Genomic DNA, 25,993 nt, shown 5'->3' with positions numbered 1-25,993 from the left:
ATCAATGAAAAATAACATATTCAAAATGTTTTTCATAAGCACTCACATCAATCTCGATTTGACTACAGAAACGAATTGAATGCATCTCTTGATTGTATTAGATTTCTTCTACGATAAGGTCTTGCCTTTCGTGGCCACGATAAGTCTGAGGATTCAAGCAACCAAGGTAATTTTCTTTAGCTTTTGCAATTTCTTGTTGATCACAATGACGAAGTTAGAGCTGTTGCTTTGAAAAATGCTCCTGAAAACCTCAAAGTAACTTCACCTAAGATTTAAAAAAGACATTGTAAATGCTACAGCAGTTGAAACAATTCATGGTATTATTAGAGATATGGATGATGCATTCTTTTCTATTTTAGTTGAAGAATCTCATGATGTATCCATAAAGAGCAAATGGTTGTTATGTTTCCTTATGTAGGCAAGAAATGATGTGTGATTAAAAGCTTCATAGCTATTGAACATGTTACAAGTACCATAGCTGAGTCACTTAAAGCAAGTATTGATACATTATTTTCTAGACATAAATTGAGTATGTGCAAATTACGAGATCAAGGTTATGATGGGGCCAATAATATAAGTGAAGAGTTCAATGGTCTGAAGACACTTATTATGAGGGAGAATGAGTCTGCTTACTATGTTCACTGTTTTGCGCATCAATTTCAACTGGCTATTGTGGGTTTGGCAAAAAAACACAGCCTCATAGGTGCTTTCTCCACCTTAGTTTCTAATGTGGTCAATATTGTTGGAGCATCATCTAAGCGTCGTGATATTCTTCGGTATAGCAAGCTCTCAAAGTAGTTGAAGCACTCACCAATAGGGAGCTTTCTAGTGGTTAATGTTTAAATCAAGCAATAAAGATTAAGCGTTAATGTTTGGGGCTCATATTATGGTACTTTGATAAACTTTATTACCATGTTCTCATCTACAATTGATGTGCTTGATGAAATTGCAAATGATAGATTGACTGTTGATCAAAAACATGAGGCATTTATACTACTAGAATTAGTGCAATCATTTGATTTTGTATTCAGTTTGCATTTGATGAGGAATATACTTTGAACTACAAATGCATTGCCACGAGCCTTACAGAGGGATGGTCAAGATATTATGAATGCCATGGATTTAGTTGAATTATGTAAGCAACAATTCCAAAAGATGAGGGACATCTTTGTTGGAGGAAGTTTCTGATTTTTTGTAGGAATCAAAATATCGAGTTCCTAACATGGATGATATGTTTCTAGCTCGAGGGAGGTCACGACGCAACGGTCCGAAAATCACAAATATGCATTATTATCGTGTTGATTTTTTCTTTGAAGTGACAGCTTTGCAACTCCAAGAGCTTAATAGTCGTTTCATTGAGGCCAACACTGAGTTGTTACTTTGCTTGGCATGCTTGAGTCCAAATGATTCATTTTCTTCTTTTGACAAGCAAAAGCTCATTCAGCTTGCTTAACTTTACTCAAATGATATTTCTAGTCACAAGAGCTTGAGGTACGTAAAGATCAACTTCAAACTTATATTGATGATATGCATTCCAACACCAACTTTTCAAAATTACAAGGTATTGCTACTCTTGCAAAAAAAACTAGTTGAGACAAAAAAGGGCAAGGCATATCCACTAGTTTATCTTCTCTTAAAATTGGCGTTAACACTTCTAGTTGCAACAGCTTCAGTAGAAAGGGCACTCTCTACTATGAACATCGTGAAGAACAAAATGCGCAATCGAATGGGAGACCAATGGATGAATGATTGCTTAGTAGTATACCTTGAAAAAGACATATTTAATAGTATTGATAATGAGCTTATTATGCAACATTTTCAGAATATGAAAAGTCGTCGAGGACAATTGTAAATTTACTTATTAGACAATGCTATTAATATTCTAAGTTTGAAATATTTTTTGTTTGGCTATATATCGGTTGGATTTTTTTTTCAGCCCCCAGATGAAAGAAAGTCTGGGTCCTCCACTGATGGTTGCGATGGCAATGGTTATAGCTTTGATAAGATGATGGTAGTAGAAGTGGTGAAATCATATCTTGAGAATAAAGATAATATATCTATCAAAATATTTTGGGAGAAGCAAAGATTTGTCATGGCCTAAAATTAGTCTATAATCAAACCAAATCCACCACTTTTTTGTATTTCTTTTCAAATCAAGGCTTAATAGCAAAAAACATCCTTAAGGTTTATGAAACTATCAGATTGCATCCTTATTATTTTTTTGTGTCATTCGTGGTCCTCAAGGTTAGTATATGTGCTCACAAATGGTCCATGTTGTTAGGTTTTGTCAAAAACTCTATTAGTTTGCTATAAATACCACAAAACATCACTGAGGTTCACACACCTACCACAAATGGTCCTTGCGAATTTTTTTGATTTTTTGATTTAAAATTCATTAAATTTTGGTTTTCTTTTTAAAATTTTATGAATTTTAAATTATTTATTGGAGATGTGGGCCCACATATATGTCAAATCAACAAACTAGTGGAGATTTTTTTAAAAAAATAATTTAAATTTTATAAAATTTAAAAATGAAAAAACCAATATTTTATGAATTTTAAATTATTTTTTAATATATATATTTTTTATATTTTAAATACACGTGGCACTATATTATTGAAGATGTGGGCTCCACATATTTGCCACATGAGCAAACTAAGGGAGTTTTTTAAATTTAGAAATGAAAAACCAAAATCTTAAATGAAAAAACCAAAATTTTATGCACCAAGATTTTTTTCATTTTTAAATTTCATGAAGGCTTTATATCATTAAACTCTAAACCCTTGGTTTTTTTAATTTAAAATGCATAAAATTTTGGTTTTTTTCATTTTAAAATTTTATGAATTTAAATGAAAAAAAAAAATTTCGCAAGGACCATTTGTGATAGGTGCATGAACCTCATGAATGTTTTGTGATATATATACCGCATCAGCAAACTAACTGAGTTTTTGACGGAACCTAACGGCAGTGACCATTTGTGAGCACACATATTAACCTTAAGACCATGAATGACACAAAAATACAATAAGGATGTAATCTGATAGTTTCGTAAACCTTAAGGACGTTTTGTGAATATTAAGTCTAAAATTAATGAGTTTTTAAATACACCTAAATTTTTATGAAGTGTTTTAAAATCATGATTGAATACATCCAAATTTGAATTGAGTTTAAAAAGTTTAAATTGAATACACCAATAATTGTATAGACTTCTATAAAATCGTGATTGACTACATCTATACTTTCAAAATTCTTTAAAATCTTTTAAAATCTCATTTGAGTACACCCTTTAAATTTCAAGTTTATTTGCTCCATCCGAATCCGTGGTAAGGTAAGGCTAAATTAGCTAAAAGAAGAATCTGTAATTAGGAGTGGGCACGGTCCGGATTGGTTCGGTTTTACTCTCAAAACACAGCTGAACTGATAAGAAAATAACAATCTGGTTGGTTTGGATTAGCCTAAAACCATAATGAAAACCAAACCAATCCAAACCACTTGTAATCGGTTTGGTTCAGATTGGTTCGGCCGGTTTGTGCCTAACACAAAACCATGCATTTATCTACTTGCTCTTACATTATAATGCTAACATTTTGCCATTATATCATTCCATTCAATCAAAGGCTAACACAACAACATTCCATTTAATCAAAGGCTGTCCAATTTCCAGCATGCATCTAAGTTCATAATTTCCATCAAAACAAACATTCTGAAATTCATAAGAAATGAATACAAGATGATAAAACTAAGAAATGAAAGGTTGCCCAAAATACAAGTTCATAATTTTCATTTAATTAAAGGCTACCCAGTTTCCAATATGTCCCCATATTGCACATAAAAGCAGTCTCAATCAACACAAATTTTAGGATACAAGATTATCAAAATAAGAAATGAATAAGAAAATTACCATAACTACAAGGTTGTGCATCAATAGAGAATCAATCAGTGAAAATTTGCACAGGCGCAGTAGCATTTGATCTCCGCATTTCTATATAAGAAATATACATAATCATATATTTAGCTTTAGCACAATAAAACTCACATGTTATAAGCAATTAATCGAGAAAAATAGATATACCTGACTTAATGGTTTCATAAAACTTCATCTCCTCAATGGTGGGCTCAACTTTTAAAGATATTGAAGTGGACTTCAACCAATTTTGTGTACAAATTCAAGCCTCAACCATAGCAGGACTCAAGGAACTACGAAATGAGTTCATTGTTTTTCCTCTCGTGCTAAAAGTAGATTCTGAGGCAATTGTAGAGACTGGAATTGCAAGCACATCTCTTGCAATGGCCATTAAAACTGGATATTCAAAAGCATTCACCCTCCACCAATTTAAAATATCAAACTGTTCAATATCTTATTCTGTAGCATTTGACAAATATCTATCTATCTCATGAGATAAAACCACTGCTTCTTTATCTTCTTGTCTCTTTTTTCACTTTTCCTTCATAGCCTTTTTCCTATCACTTCCAAAGCTTGAGGAGTTAGAACTATCAGTCACTATGCTGCTGCCAATACTTGAGGATGTAGTAGAACAACTAAAACTTTGAGTTGGATTACTAACGAAACCTGCCGCGTACAGCCTATAAAGTTTAAACAAAAGATCTCTCACACCAGCTGTCTTCTCAACAACATAAGTATCATTTTGCACATACAAATTAGCAATATGCATTGATAAATTGTCCAATTTATACCTAGGATCAAGAACAACAGCTATCAACAAGAATTGGTTCACACTATCAAGTGAACCCCAACACTTGTCATATTTTGAGCCATGTTAGATAGAAGAGGATTGCCTACTACACTCAATTCTACCAATTCACAATCAATTACAAATAAGTCATGAAAAGTAGTATGGGTTGTGGCATGCAAAGTGGCACTACATGTCACGCCCCGAATCCCGGGGGTCGATGGAAACCCCACGCCCGGTGTGTGAGAAAATAAAAAGTAAAATAAAATAAAAAGAAGCTGAAACGTAGGTTTAAAATAAACTTCTCTTATAAAAATAGATCCAAAATCTTACAACTTTACAATAAATAAATAAAGCTCTATCACTCTCATCTAATTCAGCCTCAAACGATTTAGTTCTTCTCTTGCCCACTAATTCATATGAAAAATTAAACAGGGTGAGGGATGAGCAACCACAGCTCAGTGAGTAGATTATGTAATATGCCAGTCAAGCAATGCCTTTTTACAGAGTCTAGAAAATATTATTAAAAGATACACCAATCCAGATCATACCACATCATCCCTTTATATCTCAGTTATCCTTCATAGCATGTAACTAACCACGTGACCCATATTGGCCTTACTGCCCTATGTCCCTATGTGGTACATTTATCCCTCGGATACTCCAACATTGAAGTTCTCATGTTCCATGAATAATACGTACTTCATAAATATTCCAATCAATATATATATTGAACAAATCCACGATAATTCATGGTTTTCATATTTTATCACAAAATAAGAACTTTTAGAACACATTACATAAACCACTCATCTCGATAATGAGAGCCCTTAAAATAAATTGGCAAGACAACCCATCTACCTATCTTCATGTACTATCACCCAAACCAAGCTCCAAGAGTTTCATCACCACTCTGTCTCCTTCTTTCTAATTTCTCATGTTTTGAAACTATAAGGTTATACTCCTATTTATAGTGCTTATAGGGATATGATAAAGTTCAATATTAAAAGGATAAGAACATCCAAGTTTATCCAAAAGATAAATATCCTAACAAGATAAGATCATCCAAGTTTATCCAAAAGATAAATATCTTCTTTTATCTGTTTAAAATACGGGTCTTCACACTACACCTCAAAGTGAAGTCATAAAAACTTGACAAAGACAACAACATTTGCCCAGTCCTCCTCAATTGGTGACCTATTCCCTCTACCAAAGTAGCTTTTAAAATGTCCATCCTCATCTTCCAACCTAGAAAAAGCCTTTTCAAATTTCAAAGCAACTTCTAGCATCATGTAGGTGGAATTTCACCTAGTTGGCATATGCAAGACAACCACGCCTTCACAATCAATCTTATGTTTTTCAATGCAAGATTTAAAAGTTTCTAATCTTTAGGGCGAAAGATCTTACATACATGACAACATCACAAATACTCTTAACAGAATTATGTAACTCTTTCAAACTATTGGTTACAATAAGTTTTACAATATGAGCACAACATCTCATATGTAAGTGGACACCATCTAACAACAAACCTCCATTCGCCCAATCCTTCATTTTACTTTGCAAATAAGATACAACTTTATCATTTGCAGATACATTATCTAGGGTAATTGTGAGTACCCTCTCTATACCCTAATCAATCAAACACTTCTCAATAAGCCTGCCAATTGTCCTACCCTTGTAATTTTGAATTACAGAGAAATTCAACACACGCTTATGCAACATCCGATCACCATCTAGGAAATGTGTAGTGAGAACCATATAGTTTATATTTTGGACAGAAGTCCATGTGTTAGTAGTAAGGCAGACTTTATATACAGCTAACTTTGCTTTCAAAAGTTGCTTTTCATCATAGTAAAGTGCAAGCAAATCTCTAGCAAGTGTTCTACGAGATGGCAGTATAAACCTAGGGCATGCAACACTACAAAAGTGACGACACCATTCTCCATCCCGTATTCGACGCGACCCTCGACACTAGTTAGCTAAGAGGTCCGGCTACTTTGGGATAACCTGAGTCAAGCTCCAAAGATATCTATCATTGTTGTTTAAATTGAAATCTTACAACATAGGCATTCATATAGCTCATATTGGTGTGCGTGTGCAATAACCAAGGAAAGGCTATGAGAATTTTGGCTAAGCAAGGATTAATGCTAGAGACTAACATAGAAAACTGTCTATCAACTAAGAGCATGTGTCTCACAATTAGTCCCTCCTTCAGACTAGGAAACCCAATCTTAGATCAAAGAAACACAAGCTTATGACAATGGGATTGAAAATGCGGTGCAATGATGTACTACAAAGCTACAAAAAGAAAACAAATAATAATAATAATAATAATAATAATAATAATAATAATAATAATAATAATAATAATAATAATAATAATAATAACAAAAACTAATAAACCTATTCGACATGGGCATACAACAATGAAATGTGAATGCAAAAAATAAAAAATAAAAAATAATTTGAGGGAGTTCATTCAATGAAACAAATACCAATAGACTTCCTAAGAGCTTCAAAACGAACAGTGTCTAATGGTTTTGTAAACAAATCAGCCAATTGTTTTTCTGTGCAAACAAACTCAGGACTTACCACCTTTTCTTCAACCAATTCACGAATAAAATGATGCCTAATATCTATGTGTTTTGTTCGTGAGTGTTGAACCGGATTTTTGGAAATATTTATTGCACTCAGATTATCACAAAAAAGAGTTGAAGTACCTTGCTGAATGCCGTAGTCACTCATCATTTGCTTCATCCATAGTAATTGTGTGCAACAACTTCCAGCAGCGATGTATTCCGCTTTGGCTGTAGACAAGGAAACACAAGCTTGCTTTTTGCTATGCCAAGACACAAGATTATTACCTACATAAAAGCACCCCCCCCAGATGTGCTCTTCATATCATCAACGTTTCCAGCCCAATCCGCATCGGTGTAACCTGCAATTTTAGAATTTGAGTCAAATGAATAATATATACCTAAAGTTGGAGTACCACTTACATATCTGATGATCCACTTGACAGCATTCAAGTGCGACTCCTTTGGATTTGCCTGAAAGCGAGCCCACACACCAACACTGAATGAGATGTCAGGTCGACTAGCTGTTAAATATAAGAGGCTACCAATCATGCTTCTATAAAGTGTTTGTTCTACACATTTTTCAGATGGGTTAGCATCAATTTTGTTATGTGTGGCCATGGGATTCCTTGTTGGTTTGGCAGAACTCATTTCAAACTTCTTTACCAAGTCTTTTGCATATTTGGTTTGAGAAATGAAGATACCATGATCTTGTTGCTTGACTTGGAGGCCTAGGAAATAGCTCAGCTCCCCACACATACTCATCTCAAATTCGCTGCTCATAACTTCAGTAAATTATTTTACAAGAAATTCAGATATAGACCCAAAAACAGTATCGTTGACATACACCTGGGCAACAATCAAGTCCTTGTTGGTCTTTTTGACAAACAGAGTTTTGTCAACAGCTCCTCTGACATATCCTTTATTCAGCAAATGGGATGACAACCGATCATACCAAGCCCTAGTGGCTTGCTTCAGCCCATAGAGAGCTTTTCTAAGACGATATACATGATCAGGATTGTAAGGATCTTTGAATCCTACAGGTTGTTCTACATATACCTCATCCTGTAAAACCTCATTTAGGAACGCACTTTTCACATCCATCTGGTGTAGTTTGAACCTCAGATGACAAGCTATAGCTAAAAGCAATCTAACTGATTCAAGCCTTTGCAACGACTTGGCTTCTTGTCTTTCTTTGATCATTTAAATCTCCAATAATATCATATGATGTGTGGTCTTTTTGGACTTGCCGAGCACCAGGTCTAAGAGGAGGTGAAAACATATTTTCTTCTGCTTGCACTTCATCATTAATGTTAGCCACCTTGTCCTTTTCTTCTTGCCTAGGAGCTTCTGGAATAATATCCTCATCATCATCTACACAAGAACCAAATGACATATCAGTATCATTGACAACAACATTAATTAATTCCATTATTGTACATGTCCTCTTGTTAAACACCATATAAGCCCTGCTAGTGAGAGAATAACCCAAAAAGATGCCAGCATCACTTCTTGTATCAAATTTTGCTAGGTTTTCTCTATCTCTATAAATATAGCAAACGCTCCCAAAAACCCCCAATGTGCTTTATGTTAGGTTTTCTCCCTTTCCAAAGCTCATAAGGAGTTGAAGTTGTGCCTGGTCCAAGATATACACGATTTGCTGTATAACGTGCTGTGCTAATAGCTTTTGCCCAAAATTTCTTCACTATCTTAGCACTTGTCAAGATCACATGTCCCATTTCAAGCAAGGTGCGATTCTTCCTCTCAACCACCCCGTTATGTTGAGGTGTAATAGGTGCTGAAAATTCGTGCTTTATTCCTTTCTCTTCATAATATTCAGCAATGCTTACATTTACAAACTCCATTCCATGGTCTGTTCGAAGTCTCATGAAAGTAACATGTGAAGCGTTTTTCTCGATCTGAATTTTGTTGCATAGGCCACGAAAACTCTTGAATGCATTAGATTTTTCACGAAGAAAATCAACCCAAGTAAACCGAGTAAAGTCATCCACCAACACCAATATATACTTCTTTCCACCTATGCTCTCGGCCTGAACGGGACCAACTAAATCCATATGCAGCAAATCTAATGCCTGGGATGTTGATATGTAGGATATGCTTTTGTGAGCACTCTTGACTTGCTTACCTAATTGGCACGCACCACACACTCCTGCAGACTTACCACTTAGCTTTGGCAGACCTCTGACACACTCATTCTTAGACAACTTCAAGAGATCACGAAAGTTGATATGACCAAGTCTTCTATGCCACAGTTCCATCACGTCATTAGTAGCTCGGTTGCACACAAGACTTTTGTTCTCATTCACCTAAATACAATAGCAATTATCTTTGGATCTCATGCCACTCATAACCTTCTTTCCTTGCAAATCAGCAACATAGCATTGATCTTTATCAAACCACACACTGCTACCATCATCACAAAGTTGACTGATGCTTATCAAATTTGACTGCAAATTTTCCACCAACATGACATTTTTTAAGAATGGTAAGCCAAGTGTCTCAACATCTCCTTTCCCTAAAATTTTACCTTTACTTCCATCTCCAAATGTCACGGAGCCTTCCACACACTCTGTATTCAGATTTGTAAACCAACATTTATCACCAGACATATGTCTTGAACAACCGCTGTCGAAATACCATGTATCAGATTTTCTAGCAGATAAAGCAGTTAAGGTCACCAAGCATTTTTCCTCCTTTTTTCTCCACACTAGTTTGGTTCCTTGAAGTAGATTAAAATTTCTTGGAGAATAGCAGTAAGCTGACCTCTTCTTCTTTCTAAGCATATTGCATATAGGCCGTATATGACCAAAAACCCCACAAAAATGACAGATTGGTATAAATTTCTTTGGGCCAACCTTCACTTCAGTAGAAGAAGATTCTTTGATGAATTTCACATATTTGACCTCTTGCTTAGACCTTTCATTTTCAAAACCCAAGCCTCTAGTATCACCAGCCCTTTTTCCCAGACTTAACATCCTGTCAATCTTCTCTGCGCTAATGGTCATACCAAATATTTTTTCCGTTGCTAATTTTAATTCAGCACTAGCATGGTCCCTTTCGAAAGTAAGAGAAACATTCATATCTTTCTGCAGCTGGTACTTGTCTTGGAGCATCTGAATTTTTTCAAGTAAAGACCCACGCAGATTTTCTTCTGTTTTCAGCTGGGATTGAAAGGCAGCTTCAGTCCTGGTCAGTTCTTCTTGTAGAAAGACCACTTGATCAGCAAGCTCTGCATTTTTCTTCTTCAGTTTTTCAGAGGAATCATAGAGATTGTTGAATTGCTTCATCACCACTTCTATCTCAGGTTCTTCAACATCAGAGTTCTCATCCTTTTGTGCATGAATTCTCCCAGAGAAAGCAATAACCTGATCTTCATTTTCTGAACTTGAATCATTATCAGACTCACTATCACTCCAAATTGCTGCCATTACTTTATTTTTCCCACTATTTTGCTTCCTCAAATTATTTGCACATTCAGAGGCAAAGTGTCCATATCCACCACATTCAAAGCACTTTAGTGAATCTTTAGAGCCCTTTTTCTCCATAGTTCTGGTTGTATGTGATAACTTGTCAAAAGTAAACTCACGAGGATGACTCCCTCTTGTACTTGAACCTAAATTTCCTCTTTGTTCACCAGGTCTTGAATTCTTAGATTTTAAACCTTACGAAATTGTTTTGTATCAAAGCATAATCCATTTTTTCTTCTGACACACTGTCACTCCCATCTTCTTTCACTGTATTTAGAGCAATGCCCTTGCTTTTCTTTATTTCTGGAAATTCCATCTCATAAGTGGTAAGAGAACCAATTAACTCAATAAGTTTATAATTGTTCAAATTCTTACACTCTTCAATCGATGTCTGCTCATAGGCACAGATCTCAAAATATTTTCACTATTCTGTGTTAAGGAATTGCATCACCAAGGTTGCTGCAAGCATTCACCACCACACTCAATCTAGCATAAAATTCAGCAAATTTTTCAGTTTCAAGCATCTTCATATTTTCAAACTTAGTCATCAGTTGTTGAAGTTTGGATTCTCTGACAGTGGCATTCCCTTCATGAGTAATTTCCAGAATATCCCAAGCCTCCTTTGAGGTTTTGCAATGACATATAAACTCAAATTTTTTAGCTAATACTGCAGTGAAGATGGAGTTAAGACCTTTTTGATTGTAGGCACTCATATCATTTTCTTCATCAGTCCACTCCGTGTTTGACTTAATTACAACCTTTGTTGTCGACTGGCCTTCACCTTCAACTTCTTTTCCACGCCCTTTAATTTCCTTTGTTGGAGGTTCCCAACTGTTCTCAATGATTGTCCACACCTTTGTACCTTGAGCCCACAGAAAAGATTTCATTTTGGCTTTCCAAGCCCCATAGTTAGTATTCCCATCAAGAAACTGAGGACGAGTCACAGACCCGCATGCACGATCCATTCTAGCACAGCCCAACGATCTCACTAAGCACGTCTAGTGACCCGCTCTGATGCCAATTGAAGTTCCCTAGAATGGCCAACTGATCTGTTTCTTAATACTCAAACACCACAACATGATTGAAATACTATAACAATCTTGTAAGCAAAAATTTCAGAATACGCAGCAGAATAAATTCAAATAAAACACAAACAATTGCACACTAGACACACGATATGTTGACGCAGTAAAAAACCTCAAGATGAGGAAAACAACTGCGGGCACTATGCCGGAGAACAAATCACTATGAGAAAGAATACAAAAAGGTCTTACAAGTCTCAACTCACAAGACTAACGCTCACAAGGCAGACTTACCTACTCGCCTTTGCTACTCAACCCAACTAGCGATCTTGTCTTCCTTCGTCAACAAGAGATGACACAACTCTAGTCTCGGCTGCTCACACCTCAAGGCACGATTGCTGATCACCAACATGCATAATGCTCATGAACTCACACATATATGAAAAGATGATGATTTAATCACTCATGGAGGCTAACAAAGAACAGCCACATGAGTTTTCAATATGAACTCTTAAAAACCTCTCTACAAATATTTTGTCGCTCTACTTCTTTTCAACGTTGTAGACACCCAAAAACAAAACAGCTAAGTTCCTTTCTTGTATTAGACGCTTAAAACTAGATCAGATACCAAAATAGGCTTTTAGCAAAATAGGCTTTTTAAAAAATAAATTATTTCTTTAAAACAAATAAAGCCACTTAATTAAAAACCCAGTTGCAAAGACAAAAGAGCCCTTTTGCTTAAATAAGCACCAAACTAAAGAATATAAAACCATCGTTAAAAACTCATTGATGTACGGCACTGGATTATGTAAGACTGATATCATGTATCAGTCATGTACATTTGACAGCCACTTTTGATGATCAAGCAAATATAAAAATATGAATGCATGGAAGCAAAACATACCTTGGTATTGTCTCTGAGCCACACAGATCTCGGATAGCAGAATGTCATTTAAAAACTGTAGGTTACACTCAAATACCTACTCTACTCTATATTTTTGTAATAGGAAATTGCCAATATACCAAAAATTGGTCCTACACCCTTTCTTTTGCGGACACATTTTGGACTGCTTCCACACCCGCATAAATTTCCAAATAAGAGGTTGAGAAGAACTGTAATAGTGTGGAAGTAGCCAAACAGTAGTCTATCAATAGACAAACACCCTATTGACTCAGCGTCAGTAGATCGTCATATAAAAAGGACCCAAAAAAACCTACACACGCTTTTCAACAGCTCGCGCACTTTGTTGGCGTCCGCAACCGCAACTGTCAATCTCTCTCTCCTCTCTTACACAAACTCTCTCTCTCTCTCACTCTCTCTTTGTCACTCTCCTTAAAACCCTAGCGCCCACCAAACCCATGACAGGATGAAACACTACAAGGCGCGCGTTTTGCTCTGATCGCAGCTTGCTCCACCAGCCCAAGAAGATCTTGATACTCTGTTCCACGCTCCTCCCCCCAATTTTACCACTTTAACAGTGTCACTGCGACTGCGACTGCCACTGCCTCTGTTCTCTTCGTTGAGCAAAGGAAAGGAGAGGAAAGGAATTTCGGTTTTGGTGAGATCGGAGGAGTGATGGTGATGGCTGAGAATGAGGCTGGGGATGACCAGAGGGACCTCAATGTCAATGGAGGTGGGCCCAAGTCCCCATGGAAGACTCCGGTCACGGTCGACGCCAAGGCGGCCGAGGATGCTCCCGTCATGGGGGCTGAGTCCTGGCCTGCTCTGGCCGACGCCCACAGGCCCAAAAATACAGATGCTGCGGCGAAGCCGCCAGCCGCAGAGCCGTCTCCTTTGCCGCCTCAGGTAAATTGTCAATCGCTGAACATTTGATTTCTTGGAATCTTTTTTAGGGTCCGTCTGTTTCCATAAGTGGTTTTCCATGGGACAGCTTCCATGAAGATAAGAGAGAGCTATTGTTTAGCTGCAGAACTACAAAATAACCCATACCTGTTTGCTACATGTTGGAAAAGTTTAAAACTATGGAATATGCACGGCTAATTCAGTAATGTTTTATCTCTGCATTGAAACCTTAGAAAATGGTCATTTTTATTTGCATAATTTATTTATTTTTTCTTAGGAGAATAGATTTGTGTAATTAATTAAATTATCATTTTTGTTTGGCAAAAATTATTTAAAGAAAATTAAATTCGCATATTCATGTCTTTATAGATGTCCTAAATATTGTATTTTTTGAAGAAAACACCTCAGAGTATAATATAACTTAAAATAAAAGATTAGTAACTAGAGAGCTTAATAAAATCGAAACCAAAATTACAATCAAAGCAAATGTTTTTCACTTTTTTTTCAAAAAAATATTTGGCAACCCTTCAAAAGTTAATATTGTACTAGGATAACCCAGAATTTAACTGTTACATACTCAGTCCATGTATCTGAATATTTGGGCACTTACTGGAATTTACTTGAAAAAGGTTCTTCTAAATGGCCTGCTAAATACAGATTTTGCATTGTCTTGAAGGACTAGAACAGAAATTTTTTAGAGATTCATTACCAAAGTGGCTCGCTAGTCTTCGATTTCTTGTTCTCCCCCGTCCTGCCATTCCTGGTTACTTGATGTGTCTGGCACTAGTGCTTTGAGAGATACGCTTAACATTGGATTGGTTACTTAGAATTTCAAGTGTTAGGGCCTGCCACCTGTTCATGAACATTGTTATTTTATTAATTTATTTCATTCCTATTAAAAATGAGCAATAGTTCAAAAACAAAAAGATACATGCTACTTTAGTTCATCTGGTCATTAACTGTATTTGCTTTTAAATGTTTTGATTGGTCATCCAGGGATTTGTCATGCAGCAGAAGTCAAATGGGTCTGGAAATTCTAATGCTTCACACAAGCATTCATCATCACAATATCACCAAAAAGGCCCTAGGCGCAACCCAAATGCTGCACCTCCTTTTCCAGTACCCTTACCTTACCATCAACCACCGCTTCCTCCTGTTTTTCATACTATGGTACAGCATCCACACATTGCTGCTTCTGGGTATGCTTACCAGCCATACCCTGGACCCATTCCAAGTGTTGAAAATCATATTGCAAAATCTGGATGTGAGACCCCAGTGCAAGCTTTTGTGCAACCGGTTCAGCCTCAACCACGAGGGAATCCAAATGCTTATAGTGCCAATTTTTCTACTAGAAGACCCAATTTGCCAGAACCTGGTGGCCATTGGAATCATACTTGGAATCATCAACGACCATTTAACCCCAGAGAGAACATTCCTGTGCAACAGGGTGTTGGACCTAGGCCTTTCTTAAGACCTCATTTTTTTGGTCCAGCTCCAGGATTCATGGTCGGCCCAAGCATTCCTGGTAATTATAGCATGCCAGTGCTGTGCTGTCTTATTTTGTTTTCAATTATGTGTATTATTTTTAACAAATTTTCCATTTCCCCTTGGTATCTGACTATTTCCAGTGTCACCAGTATACTTGAATTTACTTAATTGAAAAAATGGAGAAATCAATGTGCTCATTGAATCTCCTAACACTCAGCTGCTGCTGATCTTTTACTTTTTGTTTATCACCTTATGTTTTATTCGTGTTCATATCAATTACACAGGTCCTGCACCCATATGCTATCTTCCAGTTCCACCACCTGGCGCAATTAGAGGACCTCATCCTCCTCGCTTTATGCCACATCCTTTAAATCCAGGGGCTCCATTACTACCCTCAGAAACACATACATTCTCATTGAGGGACAATATTATTAAACAAATAGAGTATTATTTCAGGTAAGTTGCTTATGAAAGTCAAGCTTTTCCATAGTGAAGCACATTTTCAACTCTCTATAATGAGCAGTATAAATTCAAAAAGCAAGAAGTGAATAGATCTGGATTTCAACGAGTGGTATAATCACATTCTCGACCCTCTAAAAAGTTGGATCTCATAAGAAGCTTCTCTGAAAAGTTGGGACTATTCAATGGACCTAGACCTGGAGAAGTTCTTAAAATATACATTATTACAATGAAAAGCAATGAATTTGTTTATACTAGAAAAGTAAGCACATGCGCTTGTTGAAGTTATTGGAGGAAGAGAAATATAAGGATGTGAGAGAAACAGTGGGGTTGTATGTAAAGACAAAAGTATCCCAGATTTTAACTGACTTATTGCAATTATCTGTTATCTGCAGACTTTCTGCACACCATAGAAGACAAGGAGTGTTCTCTTATAGTATAGACAGATGTTACAGTTGTTGCTTTTATTATTAATTGACTCTATTAATCTCCTTTTGGCAGTGATGAAAATCTAAAGAATGACCATTACCTAATTTCATTGATGGATGACGAAGGATGGGTTCCAATAACCACAATTGCGGACTTTAAAAGGGTATGTTTTGGTACCATAGTGCATATATAGAAGCTAAGTAATACGTGCTGATCAATTTTACCGATGTTTTGCTGTGTGATATATTAGATTAGATAATATATGCCCTCCTGTTTTGTAGCTTGCAATAATGTAAATAAGCTAATTTTTTATATTTTGTGTTACAGGTTAAAAAAATGTGTACAGACATAACGTTTATCATTGATTCACTGCTGGGTTCAGCTACTGTAGAAGTGCAGGTTAATCTTCTTTCTAGCACTTATCCTGATTTTTATGTCTTCTTGTCTTGTACTGTATGCTCAATGGTACAGCAAAGCCAGACAATATTTTTTATGGTGAATCTGGAATGACAATCTATTGTTGTGGTCTATTGTTTGCTGACAATGGATTTTTCCTGTCTCTCCCATTTGTTTTATTTAACTTTATTTTTTTTATTTTTTTCTTCATTTTTTTTAAAGAAAGATCTTTCCTTTCTAAGTTTGGGGGTTCATGTCATTTTGGAAGTGAAGGCCACCGTAATGAAAAATGGAAAAATTTCCTTCATAATGTCATAATCTGAGGTTAATGGAACATTTATGTAATTACCTGTGTTGAGGTGCCTTTGTACTTTTGGTGGCCTACACAAATTACGAAAGATGTTGGATTCAGAGAAGTTGAGAGATATGCTGACAAGTTATGGATGTTTTTAAATGCTTTGCTTCTTTTCTGTGATTAGGCTAACAAGATACGGAGACGTGATGAATGGTCAAAGTGGACCGCAGCCTCTGCAGACTCTATGTTAACATCCAAACCACAAACTTCCCTGGTTCAACATCAAGAAAGGTCTATCAATGCTCCTGAGAATAGTGATTCCAGCGATGATAGAAGGAACACTTCCGAAGAAAAAGCTGAACTTTCATCAGATGAAAAAACTTTGATGTTGTGCATGCCATCAAACACCAAACATAGCACTGATGGTGTTCAGGTTGATGGAGGATCACAAGATTATAATGGTGGTTTAAGTGGAAAGTTGACTTCTAAATCAAATTGCAATTCCTCAATTGTCAAAATGAATCATTACTCAGACTGCCTAGACCACTCAGAGGGAATTGAAAGTGTAAGACTCGATGATGATGGGGTGGAAGGCATGCCGTCAGATATGGATATGAAGAATGTTGGTGACCTGTCTAGTGATTTTGCAAACACATTTATGCTGGATGAAGAGCTAGAGCTTGAGCAGAAAATAATAAAGAAGGATGATCTTTCTCCTGTTAGAAGAAGGTATTCAATGTTTTTTTTTTTTTTTTTTTTTTTTGTATTTGATTGATATGCTTTATGTACAATGTCGTTCTATGGGGCCACAGGTGGCGACCCCAGGGTGCAACAGGTGAGTTTAGTTAAATGTGAGAACCATAAGTACTGTAGGGCTAGCCCCCAATGGATTGTGAGGTGTACTTGGTTTTGAAGAAAATAACAAAGGCACCAACAACATTTTTGTAATCTGACCTACTCAAATTACTTAGATACGAATCTCACATTCCTATGTGGTTGGTGTGACAATGAATAGACTTGGGCTTATTACGAATTATTTGAAATTTGTTGGTTAGTTCTGGGAAAGATAGATAAAGTGTCTCCGCAAGTGTACTAATGTGCGCTAAGACTCGGTTCTGTATCTATATCTAGTAATTGTACTTACCTTTTTCCAGAAGAGATATCTTTGTCTAGAGGACAATCTTTTAATCCCTCTTTGTATATTATATTTTAATATGCAATTAGGATTTACTAAGAAGCTAAAAATTTCCAACTGCTGGTTTTTATGTGCCTGAATGTAATATTATTTCATATTGTAAAGCCATATTGAGAAAGAAACCAAGTACTATTTATTTTTTCATCAGTTTTTTGGGGAGTGGGGTGTGCTTGTAGTGACGTTCTTTTAATGTTGTTTCTCAGCAATCACCATGTCCTGGAGAATTAAATTTTTTTAATTTCTTGTTTATCATCTGAAGACTTTTGTGTTGGAAACCTTGTGACCTGTAATTATGTGACTCTCTGCACGTGGACATTTATTGCTCTCGTTTATTTCTTCTTCTTTTCTGCAGTCTTTTATTCTTTTATTTCTTTTTTTATTTCGTATTTCTTTATTGATGAAAGTATGCTTCCAGGATACATTTTGTTTGTTTGTGCACTAAAAACTGGTGATTGAATTGTACTGGTGCCATTCAATTTAATGTAATTGGAACTTGGAGCCTAAAATTTTTGGCTTATCCTGGCCAAGCATTCTTGCTTCGATAGAATTACAATACTATGATCATGCAATTTGGTATGCAAGCTTACTATCTGCTTCGTTGTTGTAGTGTCTGCTTGCTCGGCCTCTAATTGTATGTGTTCTTCATATGACAGTGGTGTCCAAAGGATTGATGATGAAGATGATGAGATTGTAGTCAATGATCAGGATGTCCAGAGACTTGTAATTGTCACTCAGGTATGCCATTAAGTAACAAAATGTATATTTGAAAAAGCTGATTACTCTTATCATATTGTAAGTAAATCTAAATATTTCATGCTTAAGCTCTGGCAAATAGTGGTAAACCAACAAAGTCTAACATGGTATTCTCACGTGTCAAGCCCAATGGCCACACGCACTCCATGTGACACAACATGAGTTGTCCAGTCCATGTGTTTGGCTCCAGTTACACCACACATGAGGGTGTGTGTTGAGAGTATGTGGCATTGATAAAGTTAAGCCTTGTATGACAATGCATAATGTCCTGTTGCTTAGCTATGTTTTGCAGTCTTAGTTGTATTTAGCTAGCGTTTTCTAGCTAGTCTAGTGGATAACTTGTCCTCTGAGTTGCTCTGTTCCTTGCCAATGAAATTATGTTTTTTATCGAATAGATAAATAAAAAGTCTTGGGCCTCTCCACTTAGCCAATAAGTTTGTTGGATGCTCTATCTAACAGACGTAAACTCTATATAATGTTCTCAAGACGCATAACAAGTAATATTAGTATTGCACATAGGAATGCGACCCCCCTGAGTTATTGGATGTATTATTTGATATCTGTTTTCTGTTGGTGCAAATACAACCTCGTCAGACGTATATCCGGTGCTTAAGATTGTAGTGTGGTAAGACGAAAAGGGTGATGTGTCAGGGGTAACATCAGGATATTCTTCCCAAAAAATAAACAAACTTATCCCAGTCAGATTCACTTTCATTTATTGCAACTAACTTGTCTAGTTTCGCAACTCCTTTAATGCCTAAATAGCGATTTAGAGCATGTATGTTTTCTATATGCTGTGAAGGCATCTTTGTCGTATCAAAAGTGTTAATCTGCTTGTCTACCAATGAATCATGCAACAACTGCCTCATCTCATACAAAGAGATGTTTCTTGAACTTATGTCTTTTGAATGTGAGGTCCTTTTACGTTTGTTTCATGCATGGGATTTTAATTTAATGTCTTTAGCATTTTGATAATTTTGACATTTCATTGTTTGCTGTGCAGAATAGTAGAGTCGGTGAAGGATCTAAAACTGGAGATGAAGAATCAAAAACCATTTCCAATGAGCTCGCATCTGCTATAAATGATGGACTTTACTTCTATGAGCAGGTTGAGAAAACCCCAATGGAGTTTGTTAATTACTGTACTTTCACTGCCCTAACATATGATCAATTAGCAGGAACTGAAAACCAAGAGATCAAATCGTAAAAGGAACAGCTCCAGCTATGAAAATAGAGATGCAAACTCAAGATTATCAAACGTTGGCAAAGGCTTTTCAAAATTAAAGCCTGGGGAAATATCTAACTGTAGTATTGGCATTGAAGAGTCTGGAAGTGCTAATTCCCGGAAGAAGCAAAGTAAAAACTTCCAAAATCAGCAGTCATCCCATAGACAGAGATTCTTCTCAAGCAACTTTAGAAATTATGGAACTGCTCGGAACTCTCTAGGAATCATATCAGAAAGTCCACCAAGTAACTCTGTTGGCTTTTTCTTTAGTTCCACGCCTCCTGAAAGTCATGGGTTAGTCAGAAATGAATGTTATTTTGTTTATGACATTTTGGATTTGTTTCTTCAGTAGAGTAATTCTACCTCGTGATTCAGAAGTTGTTTTTCTTACTTGTGAGATGAGAAATTGTAGTTAACAAAACTCGAAATCAAGGGACAATAGTCGCAACACCAAGCTAATGTTTTAGCTAATGTTTTAGTGTCAAAACATATTAGGTGATGTGATTCCGCAAAGCTAATCCAAATATGATTTTAATTTTACAGACCAAGGTCTTCAAAATTGAGTGTTTCTCCCCATGGGTTTCTCTCGAGCAGTAGTCCACCGATGGGTTCTGTGCCAAAGTCATTTCCACCATTTCAGCATCCAAGTCATCAGCTTCTAGAAGAAAATGGTTTTAAACAACAGAAGTAAGGGATGTAATTTTGTAATTTTGATCTGTGTACATGCTTGTGTGTGTGTGTGTGTTAGATACAGAAATAGAGGAGACAGATAGAGAAAGGACAGGGGGCAAAGTGGGTTGGGGAAGAGAGAGAGAGAGAGAGAGAGCGAGAGCATAAATTTGTTATCTAACATGGCTGCCTTTCCTTTTAGGTACCTAAAGTATCATAAGCGTTGCCTAAATGACAGGAAGAAGTTGGGAATTGGATGCAGTGAGGTAGACTTTTATCTGAACTTATGTTGTCATATGAACTTCATTTTCCAAGAATACTAAAAGAAGAAAAAAAATGAGAGTAGTTTTTTTAATATTTTTCTATTGGTTGAAAGCTTTAATTTATGATTAGATTGTTGTCGCCTAAATTTAGTATTCAATTTCTTCTGAAATCAATCCCACATAATTTTGTATTCTTTATCCTCTGTTATACGAATTGCTAATTGATTTCTTGGCTATACTCATCAAAGTTGCAAATCCACCTCCACGTAAGTGTTGTATCTTTACGTTTGTTTGTGAGGATGTAACTGAACTGTTTCTCTTTGCAATTGAGTTTCAAGGCAGTTACTTTAAATGTCAATGCCACTGCCTCTGTTTCGGTCCACGCCTGAAGTATACGAATGGGATTTTCATTTTAGTTTGTCATGCATGTTTGTCTACATAAAATTGTCTGGATTTTTATGCATGTCTCTTTTCAATAACCATGATTTGCAGTGAGAGATGTGTTTCTTGTTACTTTCCACGCAGGAAATGAATACTCTCTATAGATTTTGGTCTTATTTCCTAAGAAGCATGTTCAACTCTTCGATGTATGATGAGTTCCGGAAATACGCACATGAAGATGCTGCTGCTGGTTATAATTATGGAGTCGAGTGCCTTTTCAGGTTCTATAGGTTAGTGGTAAATTGTGCTCTTTACATTGTTTTAGTAATATTTACAGTCCCCACTTGAATTTTAAGCTTCACTAGTGTTTTCAGTTATTTAACAAAGAATTCTAAGTATGTTTCTCTCTTCAGTACATTAGCACTAATGTGTGGGTCTATGTATTCTTATTTCAGTTATGGTTTGGAGAAGGATTTTAGAGAGGATCTGTATAAGGACTTTGAACAGCTCACAGTTGAGTTTTACCATAAAGGCAATCTCTATGGCCTTGAAAAGTATTGGTAACTATTCTTAAAACTAGCTTCCTTTAACTTTCTGATGTCTATGCAGATCGGCTGCTTTTTTCTTTGAGCTTGGTGTTCTTTTGTAGCATATTATATTGTTTTCGGTTAAGAATTCTGTTGATGTTTGAAGGAAAGAATTAAACATTAAAATAATTTGTTATTAAATGGAAAGAGGAGTGGATAGTCAATTATAGATTCTTAACCTTCATTATAAAAAATAAAATAACTAAATAAATTGGATTTCCTATTAGAAAATTTACCAGTGTTTTGATACAGTTAACTAGATTTTGGTTCATTTCCATGAAACCTTGTGTATTAAAATATTGATTTCCTGTAATCAATTTTTTTTTTTTCTCTCTTTCTTTCTTTTTTTTTGGTCTTCTTGTTTGATCGAGGATTTTTCATCTTGATTATCAGTACAATGTTTCTATTCAAAAAAAAAAAAAATTGATTTCCTAATTTTGTGATTAGGTTAATAAGACTTTGATTAATTTCCATGAAATCTCGTGCTGTAAAAAGAATTTCATAAATGAAGATGATTAAGAAAAATTGATTTATCTAACATCATAGCATGGTATCAGACTGCAGAAATTTAAGGTTTACTTGCTAGACTTGGTTTAGATGGAATAGTTCACTGGATGCTGCCTTGCCTCCCTGTTGTTGCTGCCATTGTTGTGATTGTTTGGCCTTGAAATTTTACTTGTACCAATGCTAGCCTATAACCCCACTCCAAGACTTGACTGGCTGTATATGGAGACCTTGTGGCTCATCTACGTTTTTGCACATAGCTTTCTTGTAATAAACTGTGTTTTTTTCCTTCAAGGAAAATATACACCCTAACAGGATGGTGTTTCTATGCATAAAAATTGGCGTCTCTTAGGGGTATATAGGTTATTGATCTTTTTTGCTATATATGTTTCTCGATCTTTCTGGGGTAACGCATTTTTGATTACATCCATAAATCTATTTTCTTCCCTATGAGTTTTAGACTCAATAACAATGCTAGTTCTTACTGCTCATATGTTATGATATGAATATACCACACCAATTCGTTATTTGTGGATGATGAGATTCCATTGACACAGAGCCAATTCCAATAGACTTATTGGTGGGTCCCATTGGCGTGCATCCAGTAGGAATTGAACCTACGAATTCGCCAATTATGAGTTGGGTGCTTTAACCATTCAGCTATGGATGCTTAGCGGGGATCCTCGTAGATGGTGAATAACCAAATTCCAATTGAAATGAAATCTTGGCTGTAGTCAGCTCGTGCTGTAAGGTGTTGGGTTAAGTCCCGCAACAAGCGCAACCCTCGTGTTTAGTTGCCACCTTTGAGTTTGGAACCCTGAGCAGACTGCCCGTGATAAGCCGGAGGAAGGTGAGGATGACGTCAAGTCATTGTGCCCCATATGCCCTAAGCGACACACATGCTACAATGGCCAAGACAAAGGGTTGTGATCCTGCGAGGGTGAGCTAACTCCACAAACCCGTCCTCAGTTCGAATTGTAGGCTGCAACTCGCCTACATGAAATCGGAATCGCTAGTAATCGCCAGTCAGCCATATGGCGGTGAATTTGTTCCCAAGCCTTGAACGCGCCACCCGTCACGCTATGGGAGCTGGCCATGCCCGAAGTCGTTTGACTTTTTGTTGTTGGTTCCCTTTTCATTTTATGAGATATAATCTTGTTTTTTCTTGCTCTTCTTATAAATCCTGGTCTTGTTTCAATTGTAGTTCTTCGGTTGTGTTCGTTCTTTTATTCAAATGCATCCCATTTCAGGTTAGCTCTCTGCTTGGGATGCAACTCCCGACTGCATATCTTATCAATTAAATTTCGTCAAAGCCCCTTTTTGGTTCTTAGCCCAGTCCCATTTTAGCTCTCTATTCCTGATAAGGTGTTTGGTTCTGTTAGAATATCCATGTCCACAAAGAACACTGGGGTAAGTTTGATCCATGTATCCTTAAGTGTACATCTTTGGGATATTCTGCCACTTAGAATGGAAAGTTTTATCACTGTCCTTTGCTGAAAATGTTTGTTTTTGGTGATATCTCATTTAGGGAAGAAACATTTTAGGAGAACCAGAAACTTCTCTTCAGGGGGAGCGTGGTGTGATTAAGGGAGGTTCTGGTATAAGTTACCAAAGTTTCAGAGATGTAGTTGGTAACCATGCTTTCGTGGAAGTAGTGAATTGGACACTTAAGGCACCTGTTGACTAATAATCAACTGACCAATCAATTGCCATTCATGTGAATCCTGAAGTTGTTTGCAGAATCCAACCCATGTGTTGACCTTTTGGTATTGATTTAACTGATACGGACGTGCATGTTAATGATACTCGATTCCCAGCAAGGGGACTAATGCTGCTGGTTACCATTTCCTGTGAACACAAGTCTCCTCATTATTGTTTTAGTTTTGTGGTAATTTTGTACCATAACCTATATCTAAGCATGTGTCTTATTGTTTGTCACCATCTGTATTTGTCTTATCAATATTTATCGCCATCTTATAAAGATTTTGTGACCTGGTCCTCTATGTCTCACCTTATGTTCCTGAAAAATCTAATTGGAAGGCTGCTGTGGCTGAGGAATGGAAGGTCTCGAAAAGAACTCTACTTGTAGTTGGTTGCAAATGGAGATATGTAGGTGAAGCAGAAGGTAGACGGTTTTATTCGAAGGTCGAAAACAATTGAAGAGTTATGCATGGACTTGTAGAATAGATTGTCAAGAATTATTTGAACTTGTGGCTAAGATCAATACCATCCGGGTTCTACTATCCTTGGCTGCAGATTTGGAATTGGCCTCCAGCATTTTGATATGAAGGATTTTCTTCCCAGGGTTCTTGAGGAAGTGTGAATGGAATTCTTTCCTAGTTTTGCTACCATTTTTTAAAGCGCAAGTGCATGTAGGTTGAGAAAATCACTGTGTAGGTTGAAGCACATCCTAAAGCTTGGTTTGGCATAGTTATGCAATCTATGAGGAAGTACGGATATCACCACAACCAGTCTGTTTAGACTTTATTACTTGCAGCCTTATGTAGATGATATTGTGGTAATTGGTAATAATACAAAGGAGATGAAAACGTTTAGTTTAGAGGATTTATAGAAGGGCTCACTTTCACTTATATTGATGAATACATATAACAAAGCTAACATTAACTATAAGTATTAAATTTTGTTTAAATGCTCTCGTTTCATAAGGAATTGAAGATCTTTAATTATGTCATTTTCATGTATAACTGTTCTGAACTGAATTTGAATTATAGGTGATTGGCTAGTAATCCTTTTGTCGTCCAAGCATGTGCATTTAAGTAGCTTTTTATATTTTGAATTCCTTGTGTATGTGTAGGGCATTTCATCATTATCGTGAACAACGGGATCAGAAAGAGCCTCTAATGAAACATCCAGAATTGGATCGTTTGCTCAGGGAAGTATACCGTAGCTTGGATGACTTCCGTGCCAAAGAGAGAGCCACTATGATGAAATAGAGGAGTCATCAGTAGCCAGTAGCAAGTAATGCCTATAATCAATCCCCCAGCGACATTGAATTGATGGCATTCCAATTTTGAAAGACAATTCTGACAGCTTTACGAGGGAGACAAGTCGCAGCTTTTTTAGGTTAAAGGAGGCAAAGAAAGGAGATGATTTCTGTATATTATGTATTGATGGATTTTACACCTTGTGAGGGAGAGAGGGCTGCTGACTGCTCAGTTTTTTGTTCAAGGTTTTTGGGGCTCCCGGCTCTATCTTTTATTGGAGTTATCTGAAAGCTTGAAGAGGTGGCGCTTGCTTTTTCTCAATCATTTCAGTCCTCTGGATTGTAACTTGTACATAGGAAAAGAAAACAATTTTGTTGAGGGGAAAAAAAAAACAGAGAGTGAGCGAGAGAGAGGGATGGAAAAGAAAACCCAAAAGAAAGGGAACTTGTAGTTTAGACCTTGTGAAAATTGACCAATAAATGACTGATATTGAATTTGTTTTGTTGGTTCAGCATCTTATTCATATTTTCTTGTGATTCGCTTCGTAAATTGCTGCCCGTTTTCAAGCACAAACGAGTCAAAATTTCCCTACTTTCTAAACTTTCTAGCACCGTCAATCACGGACTTAAGTCCTGAATTTGCTAAAACCTTATTTTTAACAAAAGCAGTCTCTCTTTTATGCAAGCGACACCAAAATAGACAAAACCAAAATCCAAGGCCCACACCACCACATGCTCCAACAATAAGATGGAGACATCAACAGCAACAATTTTGTAAAATGCATTATGCATTTTTTGGGGTCAGGTACAATGCATTATGC

General features: G+C 36.4%; 1 protein-coding gene and 1 non-coding gene across 6 annotated transcripts; one reads left to right on the top strand and one right to left on the bottom strand.

The window, feature by feature from the left end:
- Nucleotides 12,997-25,687, top strand: LOC18774203 (la-related protein 1A). Of its 5 annotated transcripts, none has more exons than XR_002272011.1 (15): nucleotides 12,997-13,587; nucleotides 14,581-15,109; nucleotides 15,357-15,528; nucleotides 16,033-16,123; nucleotides 16,288-16,359; nucleotides 16,836-17,380; nucleotides 18,500-18,581; nucleotides 19,603-19,707; nucleotides 19,778-20,118; nucleotides 20,368-20,511; nucleotides 20,696-20,759; nucleotides 21,282-21,427; nucleotides 21,593-21,697; nucleotides 22,786-23,638; nucleotides 23,757-24,241. XR_002272011.1 is itself a non-coding variant. In XM_020565531.1 (15 exons), exons 1-14 carry the CDS (start codon nucleotides 13,357-13,359, stop codon nucleotides 24,315-24,317), a joined length of 2,676 nt encoding a protein of 891 aa, XP_020421120.1. In that variant the 5' UTR covers nucleotides 12,997-13,356; the 3' UTR covers nucleotides 24,318-24,353; nucleotides 25,044-25,130. The 5 variants fall into 5 exon arrangements, 4 of the variants coding, with proteins under 4 accessions (XP_020421120.1, XP_020421121.1, XP_020421122.1 ...); XM_020565531.1 differs by lacking the exons at nucleotides 22,786-23,638; nucleotides 23,757-24,241 and adding exons at nucleotides 24,269-24,353; nucleotides 25,044-25,130; XM_020565532.1 differs by having other exon boundaries at nucleotides 22,786-24,241.
- Nucleotides 22,825-22,898, bottom strand: TRNAM-CAU. Its single transcript has one exon. It is a non-coding gene; the product is annotated as a tRNA-Met (tRNA).

Source organism: Prunus persica, chromosome G6 (assembly GCF_000346465.2).
Source record: "Prunus persica cultivar Lovell chromosome G6, Prunus_persica_NCBIv2, whole genome shotgun sequence".
In the NCBI taxonomy this organism is placed as follows: domain Eukaryota; kingdom Viridiplantae; phylum Streptophyta; class Magnoliopsida; order Rosales; family Rosaceae; genus Prunus; species Prunus persica.
The sequence above is the reverse complement of the archived record's forward strand: the minus strand, read 5'-3'. Positions and strand labels throughout refer to the sequence as shown.

Excerpts from the sequence above, each read along its gene's own strand:
- LOC18774203 (XM_020565530.1), top strand. The coding sequence starts at position 13,357 with ATGGTGATGGCTGAGAATGAGGCTGGGGATGACCAGAGGGACCTCAAT. Across the intron at positions 19,708-19,777 it reads GACTTTACTTCTATGAGCAG|GAACTGAAAACCAAGAGATC; the intron begins GTTGAGAAAACC and ends ATCAATTAGCAG. Across the intron at positions 21,428-21,592 it reads TGCCTTTTCAGGTTCTATAG|TTATGGTTTGGAGAAGGATT; the intron begins GTTAGTGGTAAA and ends TTCTTATTTCAG.